The 20,073-nt window shown below is 43.3% G+C and overlaps 2 protein-coding genes across 4 annotated transcripts; one reads left to right on the top strand and one right to left on the bottom strand.

Moving 5' to 3' along the window:
* Window positions 1-575: 575 nt before the first annotated feature.
* Window positions 576-20,073, bottom strand: LOC105706149 (zinc finger protein 823). 3 transcript variants are annotated; one of them, XM_012436321.2, is made up of 4 exons: window positions 19,892-20,073; window positions 4,151-4,277; window positions 3,473-3,533; window positions 576-2,657 (listed from the first exon to the last, which is right to left on the bottom strand). In XM_012436321.2, exons 1-4 carry the CDS (start codon window positions 19,892-19,894, stop codon window positions 1,016-1,018), a joined length of 1,833 nt encoding a protein of 610 aa, XP_012291744.1. In that variant the 5' UTR covers window positions 19,895-20,073; the 3' UTR covers window positions 576-1,015. The 3 variants fall into 3 exon arrangements, with proteins under 3 accessions (XP_012291744.1, XP_064237897.1, XP_012291743.1); XM_064381827.1 differs by lacking the exon at window positions 4,151-4,277; XM_012436320.2 differs by lacking the exon at window positions 19,892-20,073 and having other exon boundaries at window positions 4,151-5,000.
* On the top strand, window positions 15,675-16,192 carry LOC135276667 (non-histone chromosomal protein HMG-17-like). The gene has a single exon (XM_064380716.1). The coding sequence runs from the start codon at window positions 15,675-15,677 to the stop codon at window positions 15,921-15,923; it is 249 nt and encodes an 82-aa protein (XP_064236786.1). The 3' UTR covers window positions 15,924-16,192.

The raw sequence follows: 20,073 nt of genomic DNA, 5'->3' as shown, positions 1-20,073 counted from the left end.
ATGATGCCTTAAAACAGGCAGTGCCACAGATTTGGACACTTGAAAAATTTGCAGCAGTTTTTCAACAGGCAAAAGGGTTAAGAAAGTTTATCAGCCTTAAGTAAGATCCTTTGATGGAACAAAGCCTCTACGTCACCATGGAATAACATGCCAACAAACACTGCAAGATTTTTTTGATGACTCAAAAAAAGAAAAAAAAAAAACAAAGAAAGAAAAACTAGCTTCCTATATTTCTCACTAAGCACCTGCAAACATAAACACAGAACCTTCCATAGTTAAGGATCTGCAACCCTGAGGCTGAACAGATCACAACATTAGTATTATTTAGCCTCCTCCAACAAGTCAACATCTGCAGACAGAACCTAGTTCTTCCAGCATTGATGATCATCCTGACATTCTGTCAAGATTCAAGTTAGCTTGATGTCTCACTGCTTATCTATAATGCTACAACACGTGACAGTGTCAGGCACCATACAGCAATCATCATCACCATAATTATACATGGGTTATCAAGAGAGAAGCAGGATTTTGACGACTGTTAACATGCTCACTCAGGTCACAAAACAAAATCAATCTGTGGATATTAAAACACAGAAATTTTAATGTTCTGGGTGACATATACTATGTAGGTGGGCCTGCAATGGCTGTGTCTGCATTGAACACATAGAGACTATTTTTCTTGTCATGAATCTCTAAATACAATCAAACAACTATTTACATGGCTTTTACAATGCATGAGGTATTAACAGTAACCTAGAGATGATTTACACAGTATACATGAGGATGTGCATAGGTTACATGCAAATATGCCACCTAAGAAAGGACTGGGCATCTGTGGATTTAGGGGGTGCTGGAACCAATCCCCTGTGTATTTCAGGGGATAACTATTTTAAAAATTGAAACTACTTAAGGCTTTATCACGTTTACATTCATGGGGTCTGTCTCCAAAGTGAGTTCTTTCATGTTTCTGAAATTAAATACAAGTACTGAATAAGTTTTCCCACATTCCATACATTTACAGAGAATCTTTCCAATGAGTCCTTTTATGTCTATACAAGGAACGCAGAGAACTCAATGCCTTCCCACATTCCTTACATTCATACAGCTTCTCTCCAGTGTGAGTTTTTTCATGTCCTCGCAGGAAACGGGAACGAGTGAAGGATTTACCACATTGCTGACATTCATAGGGTTTCTCTCCAGTGTGGATTCTTTCATGTCTTAGAAGGCAAGTGAGCCAAGAGAACGCTTTCCCGCATTCCTTACATTCATATGGCTTCTCTCCAGAGTGAATCCTTTCATGGACTTTTAAGTTACTGAAATGACCGAAGGCTTTCCTACATGTTTTACACTCATAAGGTTTTTCTACTGTGTGGGTCCTTTTATGTTGAGAAAGGTATTTGAAACAACTGAATGCTTTCCCACATTCCTTACACTCATATGGCTTCTCTCCAGTGTGAGTTGTTTCATGATTTTGAAAGGAAGAGAGATCACTAAAGGCTTTCCCACATTTACATTTATAGGGTTTCACTCCACTGTGAGTTGCTTCATGTCTTCGAAGGGAACCGGAAAGACTGAAGGCTTTCCCACATTGTTTACATGTATAGGGTTTCTCTCCAGTGTGAGTCCTTTCATGTCTTTGAAATAAACTGGGACAACCAAAGGCTTTTCCACATATCTTGCATTTCTGGGGTCCATCTCCTGTGTGTGTTATCATGTGACTTCGAAAGCTGGAGCTATGAGATAACACTTTCCCACACTGCTTACATTCATAGGGTTTCTCTCCAGTGTGAGTAGTTTCATGATTTCGAACCGAACTAGGACAATCAAAGCCTTTCCCACATATCTTACATTTATGTGGTCCATCTCCAGTGTGCCTTATCATGTGTCTTCGAAAGCTTGTGTGATGATAAAATGTTTTGCCACATTGCTTACATGCATAGGGTTGTTCTCCAGTGTGAGTCCTTTCGTGTAGTCGAGTGTAATAGTAACAGCTGAAGGCTTTCCCACATTGTGTACATTTATAGGGTTTCTCTCCCGTGTGAGTTCTTTCATGTCTTAGATAGGTACTGTAATCAGGGAAGGCTTTGGAACACTGCTTACATTCATATGCTTTCTCTCCTGTGTGTATTCTCTCATGTCTTAGATAGGAACTATAAAAAGGAAAGGCTTTAGAACACTGCTTACATTCATACGGTTTCTCTCCAGTGTGAGTTCTTTCATGCAAATGAAATAAACTGGGCCAAACAAAGGCTTTCCCACATAACTTACATTTATAAGGTCCATCTCCATGGTGTGCTGCCATGTGTCTTCGAAGGTTTCCAAGAGAACTGAAAGTTTTTGCACATTCTTTACAATCGAAGGGTTTCTTTCCAGTGGGAGGCCTTTCATGTGTCTGAAAGCAGTGCTGATGACTATTGGCTTTCCCACATTGTTTATGTGTATATGGCTTCTCTCCATATTCCTGATGCTCCCATGATTTGTGTCCAGTGTCAATTCTGACATTGCAATTAAGAGATGAATGACCCATGACGACTTCTCCACACTCACTGCTGTCACATGGATTTACTCCAGGAGTGTTCTTGTTCACAATACTCTCTGGAATCTGGCTAAAAGTTTCTCCACATTGACTATTATCAATAATTTCACATGTATGACTTCTGTAACAAATAAGAAGTATATTACTAAAGGTTTGCTTGTAAGTGATTTTATACATATTAAAGTACTAGATTTACATTTTTAACATTATCATGCAAAGTACAGGCTTCATGCCCTGTTTGAATGTGAAGTGACAGTGCAGTGTAAGATGGGTCCATCACAGCTATTAGCAAAATCATGATATTCACATGGGGATTCTTAATACCGTTTCCAAGGGAACTATTTTGCAAAGACTGAATAGCTATGTCACATTTAACTATGTGTTCCTGGGGAAAATTTTTTTTTACAGATATGGGGAATCTCACTATGCTGCCCAGGCTGATCTCAAACTCCTAGGCTCAAGCAGTCTTCTTACCTTGGCCTCCAAAAGTGCTGGGAATACATGTGTGAGCCATTGCACTTGGTTAGAAAAAGAATTATTAGAATGAATAAATTTAAGCTGGGCTTGTTCATTTTCTTTGCTTTTGTCTCACTCTGTCACCCAGGCTGGAATGCTGTGGTGTGATCTCGGCTCACTGCAACCTCCGCCTCCCGGGTTCAAGTGATTTTCCTGCCTCAGCCTCCCAAGTAGCTGGGACTACAGGCGCTCGCCACCACGGCTGGTTAATTTTTTGTATTTTTAGTAGAGACAGAGTTCTACCACGTTAGCCAGGATGGTCTTGATCTCCTGACCTCGTGATCTGCCCACCTCAGGCTCCCAAAGTGCTGGGATTTCAGGAGTGAGCCACCGCACCCTGCCTTCTTTGCTTATTTTTAAAATTTTCTTATTCTATGAACCACTCCAGGGACATAGCTTTCTTTTGTGAGTGCAAATTACCTTAGATTTCTCCTGGGATTTTGGCACTGATCTTCAATGTTCTGGTCCTCCCATTTCATTTCTAAAAGGTAGACCCAGAAAAATCACTAAAAATTTTTACAAAATTATAGAAAAACTCTAAGATTTTACAGGTACTGCAATCATGCATGATTCATTCACCAAAGGACACTTGACTCTTCAACAACACAGGTTGGAACTGCACACAGCTCCACTTACATATGAATTTTCTTCAGTCTCTGCTACCCCTGAGACAGCAAGACCAACCCTTTCTCCTACTCAGCCTACTCAATGTGAAGACAAGGATGAAAACCTTTATGATGATCTACTTCCACTTAATGAATAGTAAATACAGTTTTTCTTCCTATGATTCTCGTCAACATTTTCTTTCCCTAGCTCACTTTATTGTGAGTATAGTATGTAATACACATGACATACAATATAGGGATTAATCTAATGTTTATATTACCGATAAGTGGGCCAGTCAACAATAAGCTGTTAGTTGTGGGAGACAAAGTTATTAGAGAATTGTATGACTGTTTGAGGAGCTGGCACCTCTAAACCCTGTGCTGTTCAAGGATCAACCATATCCCCTTTCCAGATTTCAAATCAAGAACAGTGTTGATGGCCAGGGAACAAATGTCTCCAACTGACTGAGTGAAGAGATGATGTCATCCTTACCTATACAGTCCAGGTTCCTAATGGTTTCCTGCATTACATTTCTGTAGAGACTCTTCTGTGATGGACCCAGCAAAGCCCACTCCTCTTGTGTAAAGTTCACAGCCACATCCTCAAAAGCCACTGAGTCCTGAAACATCCCACATGTGCAGAGGAGGAAGGTTGAGTTGGACAGCACTGAGAATCCATAGTCACTTCATAAACTTTGCAAGATGCTGTGGTTTCCAAGCATTTATTCAACGACATAGTAAACCCACTCTTATTCTGTCTACACTCATTTTTTCCCACAAAGCCATTATGATGCCTTAGTTGAATATGTTTGGTAAAGTAACAGTCGAATAGAAACATCTGTCTTGTTGGTGAGTTAAGTGGGTGAGTCTTATTGCCTGCATCACCTCTGATGTCTATTTCTACAGAGGTCTGTGTAGTTCTTGTCATGACAAAGTACAACTACCTGTTGTGTAGAAGAGTTACCACTACCAATCCTGAAACTGCATATTCTGATAAATGGTCATTTGCAAACTTGGATCTTTCATAGTGTCTAGGTACCAGATTAAGAAGGGGGTCCCACCAATGTAACTAATAACAGAGGCTGAGTGTACCTGAACTGTTTATGCAAAATATATGGGCCAGGCATAGTGACTCATGCCTGCAATCCCATCACTTTGGGAGGCCAAAGTGGAAGGACACTTAAGAACAGTATACTTGCCGGGCGCGGTGGCTCAAGCCTGTAATCCCAGCACTTTGGGAGGCCGAGGCGGGTGGATCACGAGGTCGAGAGATCAAGACCATCCTGGTCAACATTGTGAAACCCCATCTCTACTAATACAAAAAATTAGCTGGGCATGGTGGCGCGTGCCTGTAATCCCAGCTAGTCAGGAGGCTGAGGCAGGAGAATTGCCTGAACCCAGGAGGCGGAGGTTGCAGTGAGCTGAGATAGTGCCATTGCACTCCAGCCTGGGTAACAAGAGCAAAACTCCATCTAAAAAAAAAAAAAAAAAAATAGTATTTTTTATAAATTACCCAGGCTCAAGTAATCCTATTATAAGTAACAATAAACAGACTAAGACAGTTATGAAAAAACACTCCGGGCCATGTGCAGTAGCTCACACCTGTAATCCCAGCACTTTGGGAGGCCAAGGCGGGCAGATCGCAAGGTCAAGAGATAGAGACCATCCTGGCCAACAAGGTAAAACCCTGTCTCTACTAAAAATACAAAAATTAGCTGGGCATGGTGGTGCACACCTGTAGTCCCAGCTACTTGGGAGGCTGAGGCAGAAGAATTGCTTGAACTTGGGAGGCAGAAGTTGCAATGAGCCGAGATCACGCCACTGCACTCCAGCCTGGTGACAGAGTAAGACTCTGTCTCAAAAAAAAAGAAACCGCTCTGGACACTGGATCACTACTGAGAAATCCTAGTAGCTAATGTTTCACATGTTTGGTTGCAACTTGTTACTTGGGATATTTAGCCCATCCTATTCAATTACACTAAGAGAGAACATTTGGAAACTGGCAACTGGTTTCCTCTAGACCAAACGTAGTTAAGCATGACAAAAGTCTCATAAAAAAATCTCACTATTTCAATGGAAAAATTACAAATTTTTCATTGGGTAATGACAAAGGAGAAGGAAAGACAGGGAAAGATTGCACATATTCTAAGAAAAAACTCAATGTCCCCTCTCATGATTATCTATTATATTCCCTAAATTCCTAAACAGACTTTTAGTAGCCAACAAAGATTACATTACCAAATCTAATAAAAGTCACAAATGTCTGAAAGGTTAAAAACTGGCCAGGTAGCCGGGTGTGGTGGCTCACGCCTGTAATCCCAGCACTTTGGGAGGCTGAGGCAGGCGGATCACCTGAGGTCAGAAGTTCGAGACCAGCCTGACCAATATGGTGAAACCCCATCTTTCTTAAAAAAAAAAAAAAAAAAAAAAAAAAAAAAAACTGGCCAGGTACAGTGGCTCATGCCTGTAATCTCAGCACTTTGAGAGGCCGAGGCAGGCAGATCACAAGGTCAGGAGATTGAGACCATCTTGGCCAACATAGTGAAACCCTATCTCTACTAAAAATACAAAAAAAATTTATCCGGGTATGGTGGCACTCGTCTGTAATCCCAGCTACTCTGGAGGCTGAAGCAGGAGAATCACTTGAATCCGGGAGGCAGAGACTGCAGTGAGCCGAGATCCTGCCACTGCACTCCAGCCTGGCGACAGAGTGAGACTCCATCTCAAAAACAAGCAAACAAACAAAAATCTTCTAACCAAGAAAGTTACAGCTTTCCAAAAACAGATAAAGAATTTTGAAACTATAATATTCGGCATCCCATAGTATTAACAGGGAGATAAACAAACAGAAAAAGGAAAGCAAAAAATGGTAGAAAAGCTTTGTAAGTTTTTATTTGTCCTTGGGCCAATCCCTCCCCACTTCGGAGCCAATCTTGAAGACAGCAGACCCAAAGTTTTCATTGTGGATCCCTAGAGAGAGCAAATCAGGTCTTATTTGCAAATTATTGCCTTTGTATTTTCTAATTGGTATGGGGATTATCCAAAGGTGTCAAATGAGGCTCTCTTTTCTACTTCGTCAATGATGGAACTCAATCAGGGTCAAACATGACAAGAACTACTTCAAAACATTGCAAAATACACAAAAAGCCTGCAACCACCTGGAACAACAGATTATAATTAAGACATAGAGCAGACCTACTAAATCTTGGGAAGAAAAGCTGTAGATAAAATTTCCTTCAGAAATTAGGGTACTGAAAAGCACCCAGATATATTAGGGAATACTTTTCTTATACCTACCTAATCTAACAGATACAGATTTGTTTGAAATAATACTAGCAATGTATTGGGTAGTTAAAGCTTTCAATAGGGCAAATGAATGACAGTGATGTTATATGGGATGGGAGGAAGGAATTTGGAACAGTAAGTAATACTAATACTACTTTCAAAGCCACTATAGCATTATTTGAAACTGAAGGTCCATTCATGGTAAATGGTATACTACAAACTCTAGGGAATTCACTTAATAAAATTTAAGAAACAGCCCGGCACAGTGGCTCATGCCTGTAATCCCAACACTTTGGGAGGCCAAGGCGGGTGGATCATGAGGTCAGGAGATCAAGACCATCCTGATTAACATGGTGAAACTCCATCTCCACTAAAAAATACAAAAAATTAGCTGGGCATGGTGGTGGGTACCTATAGTCCCAGCTACTCGGAAGGCTGAGGCAGGAGACTCGCTTGAACCCGGGAGGTGGAGATTGCAGTGAGCCAAGATCACCCCACTGCACTCCAGCCTGGGCGACAGAGTGAGACTTCATCTAAAAAAAAAAAATTAAGAAACAAGTAGACTTACTATACTAATAGAAGCAAGCAAATAGAATCATATAGAATGTTCAGTTAAAATGAAAGCAGAAAAAGTGAAGTTGAAAAAACAGTCAAGTATTAGAATAGAAAACAGTAACATTTATTGTTATTAATCCAGTTATGTCAACACCACTTCAAATGTGTATTATCTATATATACCAGTTAAAAAGACATGGCCTGTCTGAATAGAATAAAAAAAACAAGGCCGGCCGGGCACTAACTTATGCCTGTTATCCCAGAACTTTGGGATGCTGAGGTGGGTACAGTGCTTGAGGACAGGAATTCTAGACCAGCTTGGCCGTCTCTACTAAAAAAAAAAAAAAAAAGCCAGGCACGGTGGCGCATCCTGTAATCTTAGCTACTCAGGAGGCTGAGGCATAAGAATCCCTTGAACCTGGGAGGTAGAGGCTGCAATGAGCCAAGCTTGTGCCACTGCACTCCAGCCTGGGTAACAAAGCAAGTCTCTGTCTAAAAAAAAAAAAAAAAAACCAACAAATACAACAAGGCTCAACAATGTGTACATGAAAATCATTTTAAACTGAAAGACACAAATACATTAAATATAAAGGTATGGAGGAATATATGCCATTCTAGCCCTAATCAAAAGAAATATGGAATAGCTATTTTAAATCACATAGGGCCAGGCTCGGTGGCTCACGCCTGTAACCCCAGCACTTTGGGAGGGTGAGGCAGTTGGGTCATCTGAGGTTAGGAGTTCAAGACCAGCCTGGCCAACATAGTGAAACCCCATCTCTACTGCAAATACAAAAATTAGCTGGGTGTGGTGGTGGGTGCCTTGTAGTCCCAGTTACTCAAGAGGCTAAGGCAGAATTGCTTGAACCCGGGAGGCAGAGGTTGCAGTGAGCCTAGATCATGCCATTACACTCCAGGCTGGGCAACAAGAGCAAAACTCTGGCTCAAAAAATGAAAATAAAATAAAAAAATTAATTCGGATAAATCAGGTTTTAGGTCAAGGAAAGATACGAGGGGTGAAGAGATTTCATAAAGATTAGGAAGTCAATTCTATAAGAAGACAATAATTCTTAATATCTATGCTCATAAAACAAATTATCAAAATATATAAGGCAAAACTTATAAAATCACATGGCAAAATACACATGTCCTGGATGGCTTCCCAGTACCTACCGGCATTCAATGCATGCTAACCTCTTCTTTCTGCCATCTCTAAGTAATACATGGTTTCTGTTATTTCTTGCATTTTGTTAAGTTGCTTCCTCTGTGTCTTACCTGACCAACATACCTGAATCTAATTTCTACCCAGTCAGGGCATTCTTTGTAAGATTATTTTGGCAGTGGCTATCTTGGTAGTAATAAAATAAAAAGTGGTCAGACAATGGGCCATAACGTAACCACCAGGAAAAACAAGTTTCCTCTAAGAGGGAAACTGGGTTACTGGTCTGATATTTAGGCATTAGGTCACCTGGCAGGATAAAGAAGTACTATCCTCCTTTCGGCCAGAACCGCCAAAATGACGAACACAAAGGGAAAGAGGAGAGCCCTCGATACATGTTCTCTAGGCCTTTTAGAAAACATGGAGTTGTTCCTATGGCCACGTATATGCGAATCTATAAGAAAGGTGATATTGTAGACATCAAGGGAATGGGTACTGTTCAAAAAGGAATGCCCCACAAATGTTATCATGGCAAAACTGGAAGAGTCTACAATGTTACCCAGCATGCTGTTGGCATTGTTGTAAACAAACAAGTTAAGGGCAAGATTCTTGCCCAGAGAATTAATGTGCGTATTGAGCACATCAAGCACTCTAAGAGCCGAGATAGCTTCCTAAAATGTGTGAAGGAAAATGATCAGAAAAAGAAAGAAGCCAAAGAGAAAGGTACCTGGGTCCAACTGAAGCGCCAGCCTGCTCCACCCAGAGCAGCACACTTTGTGAGAACCAATGGGAAAGAGCCTGAGCTGCCGGAACCTATTCCCTATGAATTCATGGCATAATAGGTGTTAAAAAAAAAAAAAAAAGACCTCTGGACTGTAAAAAAAAAAAAAAAAAAAGAAGTGCTATCCTACAAGTGACGTTTGGAAGGCTTTCAGGCTTTCGAATTAACCTGCTTGGGGAGGTCTTATGATTCAGGGCTTACATCTTGTCCCTTAGCAAAGAATCTTTTTTTTTGAGATGAAGTTTTGCCCTTGTTGTCCAGGCTGGAGGGCAATAGCACGACCTCAAGTGCGACCTCTGTCTCCCAGGTTCAAGTGATTCTCCTGTCTCAGCCTCCTGAGTAGATGGGATTACAGGCATGCGCCACCACACCCGGCTAATTTTGTATTTTCAGTAGAGATGGGATTTCACCATGTTGGTCAGGCTGGTCTTGAACTCCTGATCACAGGTGATCCACTTACCTCAGCCTCCCAAAGTGCTGGGATTACAGACGTGAGCCACTGCACCCGGCGAGTAAAGAATCTTATTGTGAGTGCCTCAATTTTTTTTTTCAGACAGGGTCTCTCACCTAGGCTGGAGTACAGTAACACATTCATAGCTCACTGCATACTCAAACTCCCAGGCTCAAGCAATCTTCCATCCTCAGCCTCCCAAGTAGCTGGGACTACAGGCATGTGCTACCATGCCTGACTAATTTTTTGTAGAGATGGGGTCTCTGTATATGATCCAGGTTGGTCCTGGGATCAAGTGGTCCTCCTGCCCTTTTCCTAAATTGTTGGGGTTATAGGTGTAAGCCATTGCACCCAGCCAAGCTCCTCAAATCTTATGGTGAGTTCCTCAATCTGTTGCTGTATTAATTGACATGTAACCTACTGACATTGATAAATACATTGATTTTTTTCTGAATCGTTTTGCTGACTGTCTTTCTCACAGACGATTTTAGCCTGCAAGCTGTCATCCACAGCCCATTGTTTGTAACCTCTTTATTGTACCCTCCAATAAAAAGGACAAGGCCAGTTCGAGGAAAAATAAATTAAATTAAAAATTTAAAAGATGGCCAGGCGTGGTGACTCACGCCTATAACACCAGCACTTTGGGAGGCTGAGGCGGGCAAATCATGAGGTCAAGAGATCGAGACCATCCTGGCCAACATGGTAACACCTTGTCTCTACTAAAAATACAAAAATTAGCTGGGTGTGGTGGTGCAGTAGAATTGCTTGAACCCGGGAGGCGGAGGTTGCAGTGAGCCAAAATCACACTACTGCATTCCAGCCTGGCAACAGAGCGAGACTCTGTCACAAAAAAAAAAAAAAAAAAAAAAATTAAAAGGACAAGTCCAATGTGAGGAGTCCTCCTCTAATTCTCCTAAGCTTTCTTATAAAGGTATCCAACTTGTATTAGACTTTAGAACACACTCAACTTTGTTGGTGTGTTTTCTAGGTGAATCCTCAAATTTGGCTTTCAAAAATCCTTTATCAAATCACTTCTATCTCAGCAGCTTTCATTTCAGACAACAGAAGTAACCCATGAAAGACAAAATATAAACAGCCACAATCAAACCTCTCAGGATCCTCCAATGCAGGGATAGAGTTTATAGCCCATGTCTTGAGAGACCTCAAGATTAAAGTAGAAAAACATAATATCTGTGAAAGACAAAACTAGCACACTTTCACAAGCTATAGGAAAATGTTTTCTGATTCAACAATATGGAGTGTTTTCTTTCTTCCTTCTTTTTTTTTTTTTAGACAGGGTCTCACTTTGTCACTCAGGCTGAAATGCAGTGGCTCAATCATGACTCTGCAGCTTCAGCCTCCTGGGCTCAAGTGATCCTCCCACCTCAGCCTCCTGAGTAGCTGGGACTACAGATGCAAGCCACCATGCCTGGCTAATTTTTGTATTTTCTGTAGAGATGGGGTTTCATCATGTTTCCCATGCTGGCCTCAAACTCCTGAGCTCAAGTGATCTGCCTACCTTGGCCTCCCAAAGTGCTGGGATTACAGGTGTGAGCCATCATGCCCAACTGAGTTTTCTTATGTAAGAAAATAAAGCAGGTCCCAAAGGAAGGGACTGAGAAATTCAACTGTATGAAAATCCTGTAGAGTTGTATGTGGCTTACGCCTGTCTTCCCAACACTGCTTGAGTTTGAGATCAGCCTAAGCAACATGGCAAAACCTCATCTCCACAAAAAATGTAAAAACTAGCCAGGGATGGTAGCATGTGCCTGTAGTTCCAGCTACATGGGATACTAAGGCAGGAGGATCGTTTGAGCCCAGGAGTCTGAGGCTGCAGTGAGCTGTGATTGCAGAACTGTACTACTCCAGCCAGCCTCAGTGACAGAGCAAGACCCTGACTCAGACATAAATGAATTAACTAATTAATGAGAAAATGGCTGAAAATTATTTCACAGAAGATGAAGCTCAACTCCAATGCTAGTCAGTAAAAAGCAACATATAATCACATGGAGGTAAGTATTTATAAGCAATAAACACACATGCACATATGGTCTGCCAGTTAATCTATACATGCCAACAGGTTTTCCTAGTAAATTAATATCTATCCATAATCTACAACCCAGAACATTTTCCCCCATATGTACAAACTTTATAAAGTGTTAGCACTTGGGGACAAAAACAAAGATGACATTGTCAACAAAGTCCAGCAAAAATGAAACAATTCAAGTCCTATGAGCAGTGGAATATGAGAGTGAAGTAACTCATAGCCTCAGTCAGCAACATGTATCAAACAGACTGAGGCAAAGAAACTAAAAATCAGCATAATATTAATGATATAGTAAGTGTAATATTAACTAACTGAAAACTCAGAAAAGGGAAAACTTTGCGGCTGGATTCACACGTGATAAACGTAATGAATAACAGACACTCAGTCAATGTAAGGCTCTGACCTGTGGTGCCTCTGACTTCTGATAACAAAGGTGTGCCATTTGCTGAACACCAACCAATTCTCCAGCAACAACTGGGTGTCCAATAATTCAATTCTTACACCACACAGAATTAACACAGATCCCATAAGTTTCTTACTGGAGGACTCAATCTCTCAACAGGCCCCTACTGCAGATGCCATTTGTAAGCCTCGGGAACTAACCTTTTAACCAACTGGGTATAAATACAACAGCACCATCCTCTGGTTCAATAATTGGCTAAAATAACTCATGAAACTCAGCAAAACACTTAAGGTTACTAGTTTGTTATAAAGGATTTCTCAACAACAGCCAAATGGAAAAGAGGTATTCAGCAAGGGAAAGGGCAGGGATGGGTAGAGCTTTCCCTCTTGAGTGATACCACCTTCCCAGCACATCAGTGTGTCCACCAACCTGGAAGCTGTCCCAATGTCTTTTTTCTTTTTTCTTTCTTTTTTGAGACACAGTCTCACTCTTTTCGTCCAGGTTGGAGTGCAGTGGCGAGATCTTGGCTCACTGCAACCTCCGCCTCCCGGGTTCAAGCAATTCCCCTGCCTCAGCCTTCTGACAGGTGGGATTACAGGTCCAGCTAATTTTTGTACTTTTAGTAGAGATGGGTTTTCGCCATATTGGCCAGGCTAGTCTCCAATTCCTGACTTCGTGATCCACCCACCTCAGCCTCCCAAAGTGCTGGGATTACAGGTGTGAGCCACCACGCCTGGCCCCAGTGTCTTTGTTCAATAAATTTTACACAACTGGTCAGGCACGGTGGCTTACATCTGTAATCCCAGCACTTTGGGAGGCCGAGGCGGGAGGATCACCTGAGGTCAGGAGTTCAAGACCAGCCTGACCAACATGGAGAAACCCTGTCTCTACTAAAAATACAAAAAATTAGCCAGGTGTGGTGGCATATGCCTGTAATCCCATCTACTCAGGAGGCTGAGGTAGAAGAATTGCTTGAAACCAGGAGGCGGAGGTTGCAGTGAGCCAAGATCACGCCAATGCACTCCAGCCTGGCAACAAGAGTGAAACTAAGTCTCAAAAAAAAAAATTTATACAACTTAATCTCTAGCCTCCCTCCATTTCCTGGGGTCAGAAGATGGGGCTTAAAGTTCCAATCCTGTCATCATGTGTTTGCTCTTTCGGGTCACCACCAGTCCCCATCCTGAAGTCACCTAGTGACCTCACTATGAGTCACCTAATTAGCATAACTTTACCTAAGGTCTGACAAGAGCTTGGTGGGAATAACAAAACACATTCCCATCACTCACAAAAATCCAAGGATTTTAGGACTTCTTTGCCAGGACCTAGAAATAATGACCAAATATTTTTTAGGCTGGACACCGTGACTCATGCCTGTAAATTCAGCACTTTGGGAGGCTGAGGTAGGAGAATCATCTGAGGTTGGAAGTTCAAGACCAGCCTGGGCAACATGGTGAAACCCTGTCTCTACAAAAAATACAAACATTATCTGGGCATGGTGGCGCACACTTGTAGTCTCAGCTACTTAGGGGGTTGAGGCAGGAAGACTGCTTGAGCCCAGGAGATGGAAGTTGCAGTGAGCCATGATCATGCACTGCACTCCAGCCTAGGTGGCAGAATAAGACTCAAAAAAAAAAAAAAAAAAAAGACCAAATATTTTTTAAAACTATATCACAGACCCAAATAAACTCTCAGATTCATAAACCCTTCGTCCAGCATGCAGAACCAAAAGGTGTCTTTCTCTAAGTCAGCCCAAACAGACTTTTAAATTTGTACAATACCCTGATTAAACAAACACAGTGAATGTAAAAGCAGACTTCTAAAAATGTTGATTTAATCCCAGCTCTGTAATCCTGGTTAACAGCTAGAATTAAATAAATCACCTCAGGCCAGGTGAGGCGGCTCACACCTGTAATCTTAGTACTTTGGGAGGCCAAGGCGGCGGATCACTTGAGTCTATGAGTTCAAGATCAGCCTGGGCAACATAGCGAAACCTCATCTCTATGAAAAATACAAAAATTAGCTGGGCATAGTGGTGCATGCCTGTATGGCCCACTCAGGAGGCTGAGGTGGGAGGATCACTTGAGCTCAGGAGGCGAGTCGGAGGTTGCAGTGAGCTGAGATCGTGTGGCCTGGGTGACAGAGCAAGACTCCATCTCAAAAAAAAAAAAAAAAAGAAGAAGAAGAGATTATGTGCTGGCTCAGACTGAGTCCAGCAGGAAGAAGAAAAATTTAAGGAAAGTTTGCTTTACATTAATTTTGGGCAGGCTGGTTAGTGAAGACAAAATTATTCAGCTAATCATTTCTGAGGCAAAGTGGGAATTTGGAGGGGTTTTTGTCTGGTCTTGTTACAGGTTAAAAAGAGGCGCACAGTCAAAGCAATGCAGAGGGCCGAGCCACAAAACCGCCTTTTTGACTCCTCCTAAGAACTGACTGAAGTCAAGGTGAAACATTCTCTGATGTAGGATCTGATTTTCACCTTCCATCCTGCTCTCTCTTCTACCTTCTTTCTAATATTGTTTGCTCTTCACTTTGAAAAGCCATTTTCAGCCAGGGGTGGTGGCTCACGCCTGTAATCTCAGCACTTTGGGAGGCCGTGGAGGGTAAATCAAGAGGTTAGAAGATCAAGACCATCCTGGCTAACATGGTGAAACCCCGTCTCTACTTTTTAAAAACACAAAAAATTCACTGGGTGTGGTGGCAGGTGCCTGTAATTCCAGCTACTCAGGAGCCTGACGCAGGAGAATCACTTGAACCTGGGTGGCAGAGGTTGTAGTGAGCTGAGATCACACCACTGCACTTCAGTCTAAGTGACAAAGCAAGACTCCATCTCAAACAACTAAAAAGGCCAGGCGTGGTGGCTCACGCCTGTAATTCCAACACTTTGGGAGGTCGAGGTGGGTGGATCACCTGAGGTCAGGAGTTCAAGACCAGCCTGGCCACATGGCGAAACCCCGTCTCTACTAAAAATAACAAAAAATTAGCAGGGTGTGGTGGCATATGACTGTAGTTCCAGCTGAGGCAGGAGAATCACTTGAACCCGGGAGGCAGATGTTGTAGTGAGCCGAGACTGCGCCACTGCACTCCAGCCTGGGCAAGAGTGAGGCTCTGTCTCAAAAACCAGAAACAAAAAGAAAAAAAATAGGAAAGCAATTTTCTGCCTAAGCTTTGAGATCCTTGCAGATCTTATAGTTGGTAGTTTTCTCCTTTTGCAATATACTTTTAGAATGAAGTCACGGAGCAGTGTGAAGAAGAAGAGGTGAGAACGACCCCCGGACCGACCAAAGCCCACGCGCCGCTGCATCCCGCTCCCAGCGCCTACGTCCCGCCGCCGTCGCCACCATGCCCAGGAGAAAGGCTGAAGGGGATGCTAAAGGAGATAAAGCCAAGGTGAAGGACGAACCACAGAGAAGATCCGCGAGGTTGTCTGCTAAACCTGCTCCTCCAAAGCCAGAGCCCAAGCCGGAAAAGGCCCCTGCAAAGAAGGGAGAGAAGGTACCCAAAGGGAAAAAGGGAAAAGCTGATGCTGGCAAAGAAGGGAATAACCCTGCAGAAAATGGAGATGCCAAAACAGACCACACAGAAAGCTGAAGGTGCTGGAGATGCCAAGTGAAGTGTGTGCATTTTTGATAACTGTGTACTTCTGGTGACTGTACAGTTTGAAATACTATTTTTTTTTATCAGGTTTTATAAAAATGCAGAATTTTGTTTTACTTTTTTTTTTTTTTAAGCTATGTTGTTAGCACACAGAACACTTCATTGTTGTTTTGGGGGAAGGGGCATATGTCACTAATAGAATGTCTCCAAAGCTAGATTGATGTGGGGAAACGCCTTTCCCTTCTAGTTTTGAGAGACTTCCTCCTGGCTCCCAGGAGGAGGGATTCCCTGACTTTGACACACATGGCCACCTTGGCACACAAGAGCCTTGTGGTATGGAAAAACGAATTCGTTTTTATGTCCTCTTCTCCCTTTCCATCTTTCAGCATAGACTTAACTCCCTTAAGCCCAGACATCTGTTGGGACCTAACCCCCTAGTCATTTGTTACCAGTGTGTCAGGCAATCTGGACTTGCCAGTGATGCCACTGAGATGGCACCTGTCAAAAGAACAGTGATTCCATTTCTAGATTGTGGATCTTTCGGATAAATTCTGCCATTTTCATTTCATTTCCTGAAAGTCAGGGTCGGCTCGTGAAAAGTTGTTAAACAACATGCTAAATGTGAAATGTCAACCCTCACTCTAAACTTTCCCTGTTCAGAGCATCAGATGAAGACTTCATTGGGTTTTATAGTGGCTTTCTGATTTTTGGTAGTCCATCAAAGAAGGGAGTTTGAAAGTTGTTGCATACTGTTAATGATTGTCTGCCCATGTCCTGCCTGAAATACCATGATTGTTTATGGAAAATATCTTTAATAAAGCTGGATACAGTTTGGCTTGGAAAAAAAAAAAAAAAGAATGAAGTCACTTCTTACCCAAATCCAGGTTTATTTTACTTGAGAATGTCTAGCAACAGCCCCACAACAGTAACAAAGATAACCTCAGACAGGGCATCACCCTAAATGTCTCTGCCTGTGGATCTTCAACTTTCCAGTGCTCTGTCACTTCTCTCAGCATAAAGGGTTCCTCCCATGTTTGGAATGAACAGGTTGGATCACCTGCCAGGAAGGTTCCCCGGGAAGAAACAACTCAACTGGGTCTTCAATGACTTCTCTTTGCAGGCTCCAGACTGACCTTAGCTCAGAGTCAGTGGCCTCAGGCTTCTCCACCCCAGTCAAGGCTACTCACTTACATTTACATGCCTTACATGGGTATTTAAAAACAAATTACTCATGTGTGATGAATCCAGAAAAATCACTCCAATCCAGCATTTATGTTTATAGGAGAGAAGGAAACTGCAAAGGACCTATATTTTATAGTTCAACAGGAAAAGCACAAGTATCTATCTGTTTCAGACAACAAATGTCATTAATTTATCATTTCCATAATAATAAATCATTTAGTAAGTAAATAATGATATTTGAGTTCTTTCGCTGTTAGAAAGTCCTGTCCCACAGAATTTAGCATTCGTATGTCAAGCCCAAATAACAGGAACAGAATAGAGTTATTCACTGTCTCAAATTCTCCACTCTACAAAGGAGAAGAACTAACATTTTGGTAAATCTTTATAATTCATCAATATATCCATCACACTTTCTTGCAAAAATGTATTCATTTTTCTGCAGTCATAATGAAAAACAGTTTTTCCCAGTTTCTTTTCACTGCTAGGCCATGAAATTCCATTTGAAATTGTCCAATAAAAAAACAGACCTGAGGCCAGTCGTGGTGGCTCACTCCTGTAATCCTAGCACTTTGGGAGGCTGAGGCAGGTGGTTCACTTAAGCTCAGGAGTTCGAGACCAGCCTGGCCAACATGGTGAAACCCTGTCTCTACTAAAAATACAAAAAAGTTAGCTGGGCATGGTGGCATACATCTGTAATCTCAGCTACTCAGGAGGCTGAGGTGAGAGGATTGCTTGAACCCAGGAGACGGAGGCTGCAGTGAGCTGAGATCTCGCCACTGCACTCCAGCCTGGGTGACAGAGCGAGACTCCATCTCAAAAGAAAGTAAATAAAAGTTAAAAATAATAAATAAATAAAACACAGGACTAAATATGTAATTTGTTTTCTGAAACCCAACTTGTTCTTGTCTCTTCGAACATACTTTCTCTTCTTTATTAAGCCCTAATGATAAAATGCATTTTGCAGTTAATAAAAAGCTGAAGCTGAAATGAGTGAACAAATCATTTCAAGATGACAAATGCAGGGAGGGGCTGACTGGAATGCAGACAAATCTGACTCAAGTGTCAGTTCAGGTCCTCCTATCACTTGGGACATCTCCCACCCCCATCCTGCTCACTGAACTGCTGAATAACTACCCTCTCAGGAGACCATACCCTCAATACCACCAACCAGCTGGCTCACCAGCCATGTGTCCCCAAGGAATGGAAACTGGGATTGGAGGAAGAAAAGCTGAATGTTTTAAGGGCTTCACTTTTTGAGGAACAGTATACCAGGGAACTCCTCCCACCTGACGGCACCCAGCTGCTCCCCTATAAGGTCCCACCCCTCACCTCAGGCTGTCCTCTGGGAGGAGTGATTCAAAGCTGATGTTCACTACATACTACAAAAGATTCAGCAGCTATGGGCATCGTGGAGTAGCCCCAAACAGTTCTGTAACCCAGGACCAGGATACCATAGAGGGTGGGCTGAGGACAGATCATCCTGTACCATTTGCAAAGAGGAACCTCAACTGAAAATATTCTTTACAGGTATCTCTGTGTAGACAAGATAAAGGACAGCCACACACACACATACTTTTCTTTCCTACAGTGGAGTCAAGTGGTTATTCTTTGCTTCTTCACATGTGAAATGTTCACAAACACAAAACAAAGCTTTTAAAAAGAGCCATACATTGCTATGTGAAAACAAAGTGACAACTAAAATAATGCCTCTGTTTGAAATATTGCCTGAGGAACGAGTTCATAAAGTTGCTGTGAATTGAGAGGAGAGAAAGTTAGTCTGGGGAAGGCTCTGGAAACCAAGGGATTTACTGCCAGCCCTAGGAGGAGTTAGGATGAGGGGATAGGGTGATGGATTTGAGATCCTGTTGCTTACATCTTTGGAATACTGGTCGCCCTTGGGAAAAAAGAAGGTATTGGGAACCCACGGATCACAGCTCCTCTTTCCAAGCACAAACCCCACACACGAGTCTGGATTCTGCCTGGTGACCCTTCCGTCGTCACCATGCAGCGTCCTCACCGGGTTCACAGGAACTGCGAACCAGGTTGGAGGCGAGATTGCAGTTAGATTATTAACCAGGTACCCTCAGCCCCGCCGCCTCACGGGGCCGCCTCCCTGAGAGTCAGGTCACAGCAGACGCCGACCGCCGGCTTCCCCACTGTGCCTGGGGATAAGATCTCTGAGAGCTGCTCAAGAGTCGCCAGATTTCTTTCTCGGATCCTGAATTCCAGCGGAAAGGTTGGCGCCAAGCAGGCTGAAGACCCCACAAGGGAGCCCACTCAGCAGGAGAACGCGGTTCACCTCCGGTCCCAAGATTCGCCCCTCACTTCCCCACCAACCAGCGACCCCACATCCCAGCCACCCCCATCCAGACCCCTAAACACCCCATCCCCAAACCTCTCAGGGAGGCGCATCTAGGGTGTCTCCCCTCTCCCCCTATTAAACTGTTTCTGTTGCAGCTCTCGGCATCTGGGTGCGGTGACCTGTGCGGGTTACAACCGCACAATCTGGGGAGACGCGGAGCTGTGGGCGCGGAGCTGCCCAAGAGAGGGCGCCGGGACCTCAGTGGCCGCGCAGGGACAGGACAGGACACCGGGGTCCCGGCTGCCAGCCCGGCCCCATCATGCGGCCGAGGGGACCAAGGGCCGAGCCGGGCTAGGGGGACTTGGGTTTGCAGACCCCGGAGTCGCCCAGGGCGAGGCCCGGGTCCTCTCACGGTCGCTTCCGGCCGGTTCTAACCAGCCCCTTGTTTGCCTCGGGACCCCAGGCCCCGCACGCTCACCATTTCCAGCTTCCAGGTGTCCCGGTGTCCTCCCTACAAGCCAGTGTCCAGTGTGGGTCCCCGCGCCACAGACGCTGATGCAGACCTTCCAGGGCGTCTCTCTCTCAGCGACAGAGCCAGGACTCAGAGCGCAGGGGCGTGGTGAAGACTCCGCGGGCTCTTTGAACGTCGCACCCTCCTCC

The sequence above is a fragment of the Aotus nancymaae genome, unplaced genomic scaffold, assembly GCF_030222135.1.
Source record: "Aotus nancymaae isolate 86718 unplaced genomic scaffold, 86718_ANA_hifiasm-v0.15.2.pri h1tg000028l, whole genome shotgun sequence".
NCBI lineage: Eukaryota > Metazoa > Chordata > Mammalia > Primates > Aotidae > Aotus > Aotus nancymaae.
The sequence above is the reverse complement of the archived record's forward strand: the minus strand, read 5'-3'. Positions and strand labels throughout refer to the sequence as shown.